Source organism: Misgurnus anguillicaudatus, chromosome 7 (assembly GCF_027580225.2).
Source record: "Misgurnus anguillicaudatus chromosome 7, ASM2758022v2, whole genome shotgun sequence".
Taxonomy (NCBI): Eukaryota; Metazoa; Chordata; class Actinopteri; order Cypriniformes; family Cobitidae; genus Misgurnus; species Misgurnus anguillicaudatus.
Genome location: NC_073343.2, coordinates 12,757,169 through 12,769,365, shown reverse-complemented (window position 1 = coordinate 12,769,365; position 12,197 = coordinate 12,757,169). Strand labels below are relative to the sequence as shown.

General features: G+C 42.7%; 2 protein-coding genes across 4 annotated transcripts in view; one reads left to right on the top strand and one right to left on the bottom strand.

The window, feature by feature from the left end:
• Window positions 1–12,197, top strand: part of trmt61b (tRNA methyltransferase 61B) — an 88,815-nt gene that overhangs the window by 15,125 nt on the left and 61,493 nt on the right. The gene's annotated exons all lie outside the window — the stretch shown is intronic.
• Window positions 3,109–10,971, bottom strand: LOC129418268 (uncharacterized). The gene is made up of 2 exons (XM_055173214.2): window positions 10,038–10,971; window positions 3,109–9,701 (listed from the first exon to the last, which is right to left on the bottom strand). Exon 2 carries the CDS (start codon window positions 9,500–9,502, stop codon window positions 3,719–3,721), a length of 5,784 nt encoding a protein of 1,927 aa, XP_055029189.2. The 5' UTR covers window positions 9,503–9,701; window positions 10,038–10,971; the 3' UTR covers window positions 3,109–3,718.

The following is a 12,197-nucleotide window of genomic DNA, read 5'->3' as shown; positions in this document are numbered from 1 at the left end:
ATAACACTGTCTTTATTGTATGAATTAAATATAATCATTTTTTGGAGTTGCAGGGGTGGTTTTCCCTTTGTCTTGGGTTGTTTGATTAATGGCGCTTTTCCGGTGCGTGGTGCTCCGCGGTTTGGTTTGGTTTGGGTGGGGTCGGCTTACTTTTGGGAGGTTCTCCATTGGGTGCAGTACGTAGTACCCGATACTTTTTTTCGTACCACCTAGGTTGGGGTTCCAAGCGTCACTGACGCCGCAGTGTTTGAACAGAAACTGTCATGTGAGACAGAGGTAACGTTACTGATAAACGCGATGTGTAAACATCTATTAGTGGTGGCAAATTTTAATTTTGTGGCGGACTGAGAAATAAATAAATGTATGGGAATGTATAAGGACGCTCTCACTTGTATGATGTCACAACAGGCAGCGCAAATATAACGACATGCCTCTAATCCCTCTCACTGCGAAGAGTTACTAAACTCGATGGAAAAGCTAACCACACCAAAGTGAGGTGAGCTGACCCTACCCAAACTGGGCTAAGCCGTGGGGTGCTATGCAATGGAAAAGCGCCATAACAGTAATGACACAGACTTAGGTATGTTAATTGGGGTTACTGTCTCTTTAAGACCAAATAAGCACGGACTGGTTTTTGACTCTCTATACATACACTTAAGACATAAAGAAATGTTTTACTAGAAACATTTCCCATGACAATACTTCTTATTTACCGCCCCCCAAACAAAGTGACCAGAAGTTCTCGCAAATTATAGACCTATCTCCAACCTTCCATTCCTTTCTAAAGTATTGGAAAAAGTTGTTGCTGCACTTAATGGCAGCTGATGCTGGTTCCCCATCCCTTCTCATTCTTCTGGATTTAAAGGTAGGGTAACAGATTTGATCCTGAAACATTTTTTGTTATGCTGGTTAAAAGTCTCCTTACATCCTGATAGCAATCACTGTGTTAAGTTGTTTAAATGTATTTGTAGAAATTTATGTCATCTGTGAAAGGCGTAGGACCAAAAAATGTTCAACAAATCATAGATTTCGGTCTGAACGGACGTTTCCATTTTTGTCCCTCATACGTAAGCATAATTTGAATGCCCACCGCGCAGCGAGTCCACGCAGACACCATACGTCATCGGCGCGTTCACGTGCGCTCACCTCCTGCCTGTAAACAGTGAGAACAGCAAACTTTTCGGCTAAATTGACAACCTACACAGGAGGCACAAAACTAAAGGCATCTTTTATAACAACAACAGCAAAAACTGCCTGGATAAGCAAGAGCAAAACCCCAAATGAACATCGGTAACTTCTTCACTGCCATACCACGAGATGCAAACAGCTGCAGGACGCAAAGGGTCTGAAAGAGTCGTTGCACAGTTTATTTTGGTAAGGTAGGTACGCGATATGTTTGTATTGAGATGGATTCAGATATTCTACTTTGATGAAACATTGTGTTGCTTATGAAATTTGTGTTCGTTTACGGATTAGCGTAACGATATAGTTACTACGTCTACACAACCGAACGTGTGCTTAAACTAATTCTGATGTAAACCAGTTGTTTGGTTATTTTGGCAGTGTTATTCGACTTTGTACTGCAAAGTTTTCTCACTGCTGAATGAGACATGAGATGTGACCGTCTGATCTGTGCGTGTTCATGTGTTTTGGAAGAGGCGTGACTTTGGATGGCGGTTTGACTTGAGGGTGGGATCGGGATTTCATTGCTAGGCGGCTACCGTTAGCATTTTTCAAAATGTGTTACCCTACCTTTAACAGCAGCTTTTGACACTGTGGATCATAACATTCTCCTTCACCGTCTGCAATCTACAATTGTTTTATCTGACTCTGTTTTTAACTGGTTCTCATTCTACCTCATTGGGAGAACTGAGCATGTTGCCCTGGGAGAGGCTAAATCCTTGACACATGACGTCACCTGTGGTGTTCCCCAAGGCTCGGTGCTTGGCCCCATTCTGTTTATTCTATATATGCTTCCCCTCGGACGTGTCATCAGCCGACATGGAATTTCATATAACTGCTATGCTGATGACACGCAACTCTACTTCAAGACAAATTCAAATTCCACTGCTACTATGCCATCTTCCGCTTTGAACACATGCCTGGAGGAGATAAAGGCGTGGATGAAGCAGAACTTCCTGCAGCTAAACAGATCTAAGACTGAAGCTATTCTTATAGGCATTCCTCATCAGGTTCGGTCATCACTCATTACCAGCATTACCTTTTCAAACCAGGATATCCCACTTTCAACATCAGTTTCCAACCTAGGTGTTACTATAGACTCTTGTCTGACCTTTGAAGCTCATGTCAACAATCTATGTAGGTCCTCCTATTTCCACCTCAGAAATATTGCCAAACTTCGCCCTACACTCACTCTTGCAGATGCTGAAAAGCTTGTCCACACCTTCGTCTCCTCCAGACTGGACTACTGCAATGCGCTCCTCATCAGGATCCCTGCTAAGAGTTGTCAGAAATTGCAGTACGTTCAAAACAGCGCTGCTAGGATCCTGATGAGGGTGCGAAAGTATGATCATATTACCCCCATACTTAAAACACTTCACTGGCTTCCTGTCTCATCTAGGATTGAGTACAAGGTCACTCTCCTCACAACACTTACAAGTGCATTTAAGGTGACGCACCACCCTACCTTAAGGAACTTCTTACTTCACAAAACACTACACGCTCCCTCCGTTCTGTTTCAGAGGGTCTCCTTAAACCTCCAAGGACCAAGCTTCGTACTATGGGAGATCGGGTTTCTGCTCAGCTGCACCTAGACTATGGAATGCTCTCCCTCACCATTTGAGGATACCACAGACTGTGAATGCTTTCAAAAGCGGCCTAAAAACCTACCTTTTTAAAACGGCCTTTGACTAAAACTGTATTGTGCATATATGTGTATATATGTGCATTAGTTTTAATTTTACTATATACTTTTCAAAAGTGGCCTAAAAACCTACCTTTTTTAAAAGGGCCTTTGATTAACATTGTATGGTGCATATATGTGTATATATGTGATTTTGCTTAATTTTATTATAAACTGTAGTGTTCTGTCCTCACTAGACGTGTAGCTTCTATATCCAGCTAGACAGACAGTGAACAGGCGAGATATTGATTCATAGCTTTTAATCTTTCAGATGCTTTATAAATCTTTCTCGTGTAACTTTGACATTGTAAAACTGTAAACAGACATAGAAAATAGAGAAATTAGAATTGTATTAAATTTACATTTTCAAAGTGCATAACTTACTAAACAGTATTTACTGCCTAAAAACATTCAAAGGAAACATTAAATAAACAAATTAAGCATTAAACGTTACATTGTCATGTACCCCTGTAAATATACTATAATTATCATAGCAAAAGACCGCTAGCATACGGTGCTACTTAATGCTCACTATTTACACTTTCCGTTTTGTTTTAGCAACATTTGCATCTCTAGATTAATCAGTATACTGACAAACATCTTTAACATACTGAACTTTGTGTTTATATGAGAAATTATAGCGACTTACAGCCTTATGCGGGTCACAAGTTCCCTGAACGAGCCGCTCTTCAGCCATAACACTTTACAATGAGCTCACCTCAACACGTGCAACACGGGCTCTACCATACACAATATTCGCCACAAGAGGGCGCTAAAGGTCAACATAAAACCGAATCAAACTGAAACCATTACACTCCCCGCCTGGTGTAAATGCTTTTATACCATTACTTAATTCTAATCAGTCTTTGAATCACTACTGCGGGGAAACAAGAGAATAAGTTGAGTCACTGGGCGCAAGTAGACACGAGTATTCCCTTGCTTTACAACTTTAACTTCCACTTTTCTGATTCTCTTATCTTCGCTTGGGATGCTTTTAGTAATGAGCCCAATGGGCCATTCATTACGTTTAACTTGGTCATCTTTTAACAAGACTACATCCCCTACTTGAATGTTATCTTTATCATGAGTCCATTTCCTTCTTTGCTGAAGCACTGACAGATACTCTTGTCTCCAATGCTTCCAAAATGTATCTGCAAGACCTTGAACATGTTGCCATTGTTTTTTATACATGTCCTTCATGTCAAATGTTCCTTCAGGAGCAGGAGCAACTCCTGCCTTTGGAGTTAGAAGCATTGACGGTGTCAAAATGGTTGGTGAGTCTGAATCAGTACTTATGGGAACCAATGGACGAGCATTAATGATTGCCATGACTTCTGCCATTAGCGTTGTGAGGACTTCATGGGTAAGACGAGTTGGACCTGACTGCAGTAACATTGCGTCTAGAATGCGGCGGGCGATGCCAATCATTCTTTCCCATGATCCTCCCATGTGTGATGAGTAAGGTGTGTTGAATGTCCATGTACAGCCTTCATTGCTGAGGTAGTTTTGGATCTCAGGGTGGTCTGTATTGATCTTTAGCTCCTTACAGGCTCCAATAAAGTTAGTGCCTCTGTCTGATCTGAGAACTTTGGAAGGGCCTCTAACTGCAAAAAACCTTCTCAGCGCGTTAATAAAACACGAGGTGGACATGGTTTCGATTACCTCTATGTGAACTGCACGAGTCCCTAAGCAACTAAATAAAACTGCCCAGCGTTTGCTTTCTGCGGCCCCACCCCTTGTCTTGCGACTAACTACGCTCCAGGGCCCAAAAACATCTAAGCCTACCCTAGTGAACGGGGGCTCCATGGTGAGTCGATCTTCTGGGAGGTTGGCCATTTTTTGTTCGACAGGCTTTCCTCTAAGCCTACGACAAGTGACACACTGATAGATTACACTTGAGACTAGTTTCCTGCCTCCAATTACCCAAACACCAGCAGATCTCAACGCTCCCTCAGTGAGGTGACGACCTTGGTGAGCAACGCTTTGATGGTAATGTCTCACAAGCAGAGTTGACACATGATGTTTTTTAGGGAGTATCAGAGGGTGCTTTTCATCATATGGGAGGTTAGCTAGAGACGTCCGACCCCCCACCCTTAACAGTCCCTCTGGGTCTATGAAAGGGTTTAGAGTCCACAAGGGGCTTGTTTTAGGGAGTCGTTCCCCTTTCTGCAGTTTCTTTAAGTCCTCTTTGAATGAATATTGTTGGACGCTTGAGATGACTGTAAGTTTAGCTTGAGTTTGAGGATTTGTAGTGTTTTGATCTGAGGCTTTGGACTTGTTTCTAGCCAGAGTAATGAGTTTTGCCATACCTCGTATGAGATGTTTCCATGTTGAGAATCGTTCGAACCGGTGTGATCCGAGTGGTTCGATGATGGCTTTAGTTGCATAGATATTCACCTCTGGTCGAATCTCTGAATCATGCTCTGGTTCTATTAGCTCAAACACATCTGTATCTGCTGTTGTTGAACACTGAGGCAGTTCCTCCGTCAAGAATGGCGGTCCGGTAAACCAGTAGGTTTGTGGCAGAAGGAGAGCTGCTATCGGACGAGTAGCAATGTCTGCTGAGTTGTTTTCTGATGAGACATGATGCCATTGCGTTGGTACTGAAGATTTTCTGATTCTACAGACTCTGTTCGATACATAGACGTAAAATCTTCTTGAAGTGTTGTAGATGTAACCGAGTACAATCTTGCTGTCGGTGTAATACTTTACATCATGAAGCTTTAGGTCAATTTCTTGACATATAAGCTCTGCTATTTCTACAGCAAGGACCGCTGCACATAGCTCCAGTCGTGGAATGGTGTGAGCTGGTTTTGGTGCCAGTTTGGCTTTTCCCATGACAAATCCGGTGAGATGCTGTCCCTGCTCGTTGACAACTCGCAAGTAGGCAACAGCTGCAATTGCTGTAGATGAGGCGTCACTGAAGACACACAGCTCTCTGTGATGTGTTGAGCAAAGAGACAATGGTAAGTATGGTCTGGGAATGTGTAGGTTCTCTAACTCAATAAGCGAGTCTCTCCATACAGACCATAGTCTTTCTTTGTCTGGCGATAGGGGGTCATCCCAGTCACATGGTTCAGAGGTTAGTTCTCTTATGAGTGCTTTTCCCTGTACAGTTATAGGCGCAACAAAGCCTAAGGGGTCGTACAAACTATTAACAGTGGATAGCACGCCTCTTTTGGTGAATGGTTTTTGTTCTTTAGAGACTTGAAATGTGAAAGTATCTGATTCAAGACTCCAGCTGATGCCTAAGCTTCTTTGCACAGGTAATGGGTCGTTGTCTAAGTCAAGGCTTTTGATGTCTTTTGCCAAGTCACTTGCTGGGAACGCCTCCATGACCTTGCTGCTGTTTGAGGCAATTTTGTGTAAACGCAGATTTGACTCAGCTAACATTTTCTGTGTTTTTTGCAGTAGAGTGATTGCTTCAAGTTCAGTTGGGAGTGAGGTTAGACCGTCGTCCACGTAAAAGTTTCTGGTGACAAAATGCTCTGCATCCTTGCCATATTTCTTCACACCGGCTTCAGCTGCTTTGCGGAGCCCGTAGATTGCAACAGAGGGAGACGGACGATTTCCAAAAACATGGACTTTCATGCGATACTCGATGATCTCTTTTGTGACATCATTGTCTTTAAACCAGAGAAATCGCAAGAAATTGCGATGGTCTTCCCTTACTGTGAAACAGTAGAACATTTGTTCCACATCTGCTGTTATTGCGATGGGCTCTCTGCGAAATCTGATCAGAACTCCAAGCAGAGAGTTGTTGAGATCTGGGCCGCTTAATAGGATGTCATTGAGTGCTACACCCTCATGTTTGGCGCTTGAGTCAAAAACCACACGTATTTGATTAGGTTTCTGTGGATGATACACCCCAAACATGGGGAGATACCAACACTCTTCATTCTGCTGTAAGGTGGGTGCGACTTCTGCTTGTTTGTTGTCTATGACTTTTTGCATGAACTGTACAAAGTGCTCTCTCATCTCAGGTTTTTTGACAAGACTTCGTTTTAGTGTGTCCAGTCTTTTTAATGCCTGATCTCGATTATTTGGTAGACGTTGTCTTGGTGTAACAAAGGGAAGGGGTGCAACCCAGCTGTTGGTCTCATCCTGATACATCTCGTTCTGCATTATTGTTAGAAATTGCATATCCTGTTGTGAAGGTGCTAATTTTTCATCATCCTCACTCTTGATGAAGATGTTGTCTCCGAGATTGTCTGTTTGCATTGCCTGGTAAGTATCTGTGCAGATTTGAGTGTCTTTTAATTGCCTTACAGATTTCTCTTTTATTTGCAGGACATTGGTACATGGACTGAGGTACGATGGACGTCCGTTGAGCAATGTGTTTGTTTTGTACGTTGCAACAGACCTTGGTTTGTGTACACCATTCAAACAGACATCTCCCACGATAACCCAGCCAAGGTCTAGACGCTGGGCGAATGGTGCATTATGGGGACCATTGCACTGTTCTCTCACTTTGTGCAAACTCAGTATGTCTCTCCCCAAGAGCAACAGGATTTGTGCATTTGAATCTATAGCATGTATCTTGTGCGAAAGCGCCTTTAAGTGTGGGTGATATTGGGCGACTTCAGGCGAAGGTATCTCCGATCTATCCTCAGGGATCATGTCACACTCTAGCATCGGAGGCAGTGGCACCTTTATGTGACCGTCTATGGATTCGATAATAAAGTCTTTAGCCTTTCTCCCTCTGACTTCCATGATACCTGCACATGTTTTTAAGGTATACACCTCAGTGTCTCCTTTAACACTAAATATGTCGAAAAAGTCAGAGCGGGCGAGAGACTGATTACTTTGTTCATCCATAACGGCATACAGGTTTATTGCCTTGTCCCTCTGACCTGATGGATACACTTTGGCTATGCATATTTTAGCACAAGACCTTGAGCCACGCTGTTCAACACATACCTCTGTGCACATTGCTGTAGCTGAGACTGATGGTGTAATAAGCTCAGGCTCCCCGCCATGCTGTTTCACCTCTCTCGACGGTGTGATGCTGTTAGGAGGGGGTGGACCTGGGTGTAACACCGTATTGTGTCTTTCACTACCACATTCCTTGCAGGTGACTTTGATCTGAAAGTTTTTGGCTTGGTGTTTGGTTGATGCGCAACACTTGAAGCATATGTTTTTATCCTTCAGATATGTTTTTCTCTCTTCTAGGGACTTGCTGCGAAAACTGCGACATCTCCTAAGAGGATGCGGTTTTTTATGCAGAGGACATTGTTTGTCTGGATCTTCACTGATGTCTGTGGTTTCATTACCCTCTGTTATTTCTGTCTTTTTTACTGTAATCATAGGGCGAGAACTGTTTTTAACAGGCCTGTCAAACTTGGACTGCGCTGCTGACAGAAAGGAGAAACTAGGATCATTTCTTATGCGTGCTTGCTCCCGTACAAAGTTAGAAAAGGTAGAAAATGGTGGAAATGTGGCGTTGTAATCTACCTTGTATTTTGATGCATGCGAGATCCATCTTTCTTGTATAGAATAAGGGAGCTTTTCAACTATAGGGTTAACACCACGAGCTGTATCCAGAAAGGCTAACCCAGGTGAATAACCCTCTGCTTTAGCTAGTTGTAGTTCAAGCAGGAGATCTCCCAGCTCCCTTAGCTTACTTGAGTCTCTAGCTGCAATCTTAGGGAAGTTTTCAACCTTTTGAAACAGTGTATGTTCTATTACCTCAGGTGCTCCGTAGGTTTCTTCCAAGCGCTGCCAGATCATTTTAAGGGCTTCACTGACATCATTGATTTGAGCCGCACTGATTCTTTTAGCTTGTTGGTTTGACTTTGGTCCAAGCCATTTTACAAGTAGATCTAATTCTTCTTTAGGGGACAGGGACAAGTCTTTAATGACATTCATAAATGAGGATTTCCAGCTACGATCATTTTGTGGATCGTCATCAAATGTTTGCAAAGTGGCTGACACCAGTTCACGTTTCATTAGATATTTAGCCATGTCATTTACCGTAGAGGGCGGTTGAGGATTTGGGGGCATTGAGCTGAATGACTGGTGTTGATGATTGAGAACTGGATGTGATATGTTAGGATGTGGTGTTGACATGTATATGGACGGTCGTTTTTGTCTGTGTGGGGGACTTTCTTGCTTGATTCCAGGAGTAATGTAGGGGGATGATAATGGTTCTGCTCCAGTGTTATCATGATGGTAGAAGGGGTTCGTGATTGAGATTTGAGGCTGTGACAGCACTTGGTTGCTTTGCAAGAATACTTGACTATCAATGAAATTTTGAACCTTTTCCGTGGGATCCACGGGGTTGTCGCACAGATGTTCTTTGCTGCATGACTGTTGTTCTTCAAACTGTGCGGCTGCTTCTAGTATCTGTGCTTCTGCTGCAGCAGCAGCTGCTTCTTTCTTTATCTTTAAAATATGTAGCTGAGCCTGCATTTCAGCTTGTTGTTTCATTACTTCAGCTTCCTCCTGTGCATAGACCACCTGCGCTTGTGCAGCCTCAGCTTTGGCTCGTGCTCTAAGAGCTGCTACGCTTGCAGATGACCTAGTAGACCGCGATGAAGAAGCAGAGCACCGGGATCTCGTTTCCAGTACCTCATCTTGTGCTTTTAGCACGTGGCTCCCTGGCGATCGTTGGGGTTGCGTGTTCAATGGCTGCGACATGATGATTTGATGACTGAAGTTAACTGCTTCTGAAGGGTGTTGTATGCTGATAATAAGGCTTTTTACTGTTCTGTCCTCACTAGACGTGTAGCTTCTATATCCAGCTAGACAGACAGTGAACAGGCGAGATATTGATTCATAGCTTTTAATCTTTCAGATGCTTTATAAATCTTTCTCGTGTAACTTTGACATTGTAAAACTGTAAACAGACATAGAAAATAGAGAAATTAGAATTGTATTAAATTTACATTTTCAAAGTGCATAACTTACTAAACAGTATTTACTGCCTAAAAACATTCAAAGGAAACATTAAATAAACAAATTAAGCATTAAACGTTACATTGTCATGTACCCCTGTAAATATACTATAATTATCATAGCAAAAGACCGCTAGCATACGGTGCTACTTAATGCTCACTATTTACACTTTCCGTTTTGTTTTAGCAACATTTGCATCTCTAGATTAATCAGTATACTGACAAACATCTTTAACATACTGAACTTTGTGTTTATATGAGAAATTATAGCGACTTACAGCCTTATGCGGGACACTAGTTCCCTGAACGAGCCGCTCTTCAGCCATAACACTTTACAATGAGCTCACCTCAACACGTGCAACACGGGCTCTACCATACACAATATTCGCCACAAGAGGGCGCTAAAGGTCAACATAAAACCGAATCAAACTGAAACCATTACATGTAGCACTTTGAGAAGTTTGACTAAACAGTAAAGTGCGTTACAAATAAAATGTATTATTTATTATTATTAAAAAGAATTCTGTGAAGACCATTTTGAAAAACTATTTTGACAATTACCATAAGCCTATGCATAATGAAAGCGATGCGTTGCGACACGCTCGTTTTTCCAATAAGCAAGCAGCTCCGCGCTGAAAACTATATTTAACTTTGAGTGAGAAGCTCCGCTCGTCAATGTCAGTTTTCATACGGCCGTCCAATTACAGTGGAGGAGGGGCGGGACATTACCACAGCAACCAACCGGCTCACAGCTGAAGCATCACAGCTACCAAGCGCTCGGCTGAAAAACAGCTGGCATTTGGCGTCCTCAAGGCGTTTTCAGCCGTGTTTAAAAGTTTTGGTGTGTCCAGCCCCTAAGGCTCACCGAAAGAAAAAGCTCATCTCCACATCAGCACCCGATGTGTGTAATCAACAACCGCGTGACGTCAAACAGGGTAGCGCAAGCCTAGGGTTCGGTTCGGTGGAAAAAAAATCTAGGATTCGGCCGAACCCGAACCCCGTCAAAAAGCCCAGTATTCGGCCGAATCCTGGATTCGGTGCATCCCTAAAATTTACACATCAAGAGTTCTGATCCATCACAGCAATACACATCTGTGCAACTGTGATTGTACTGTAGCCTATGTCAACATTGCATTCTCATCCCATCTCAACAACAGTTTAATGCTTACTCGCACATCCAAACGTAGTCCGAGAAGTGTCTCTCCTTTCCAATCGCATGAATGTTACGAAACAGCAGTCGCATCCTCTCAATGAATCACTCAATTTGCATCAGTAATGCGCAGGTTGATCTGAAATGAGCGGGTGCGGGTTACGAATCATCCAAAAAATATTTTTAATGATATTCGGGCTGCGGTCAATGGGGTCGTTTGAAATTAAGATGCCAATTAACTATTTTAAACAATTGCGGGCGGGTTAGTTGAAAATGTGGGTCGGGAGCAGATTGTTTATACATTGACCCGTCCATCACTGATTCGCAATGGTTCCCCGCCATTGTGGCCAGTAGATTGACAGTGTTACCCGGCAATTGCAAAATCCACCCGCATTTGGCGCGTGGTCAGGTGTTAATTTCAGGCCTTGAATGTGTTAATTTCAGGCCCTGAATGTGACACTGAGCTTGCTTCGCGTCGCACCCAATTTATTGAGAAACAGAGAGCATGTGAACTAGGGCTGAAACGATTCATCGAGTTACTCGATTTACTTGATTCAAAAAATTCCTTGAGGCAGAATTTTTGCCTCGTTAAACTCCTATGACGCGCACTACACGCGCCGAGATCTGATTCACACGGACCGTTGTTCAATGTTCAGGAAGCACATCATAGCGCGTGGTACATTTTGAATTTAGTTGGCGCGATGGCGGAGCGAATATGTCCATAAACGACAGAGAGAGAATGTCTAAAGTTTAGGATCATTACATTATCATTACATTCAGCATCTGAACCGAAAACATCCACCGCTGTTTCACCAAGCATCGATGAAACAAGGTAACGTAGCTTCCGCTGATTTTAATCCCATAGTGTATTTGTAGCAATGTTGTTATGCGGTTTGACTAGATATGATGTTTTTAAGTAGTAAACGTATTCCCGTTCAATTGCAGGAGAGTATAGCTTAAAAAAGAACCCCTTCACACACACGCATGCACTTTACAGGTGTGTGTACCAAAAAACGGCACCACAGTGCAATCATGTACTTGTAATCTGACATATTTGGTTCAATAATAATAATCTCTGTCTTATTGGAGTTTAGCATAAGTTATTCTCTCTCACGTGAGTCAGACTGATTGCGCCATGCATCACATATGCTTAAACTTTTATGTAGCCACGCAACAATAATTTCAGCATGCATTCACTGTATACAGCGGGACGTGATGTTGTGATTTTTCGAATGGATTCTTAACCTAAAATGCACCGCAATGCAAGTGATGCAAACCAAATGCAGCG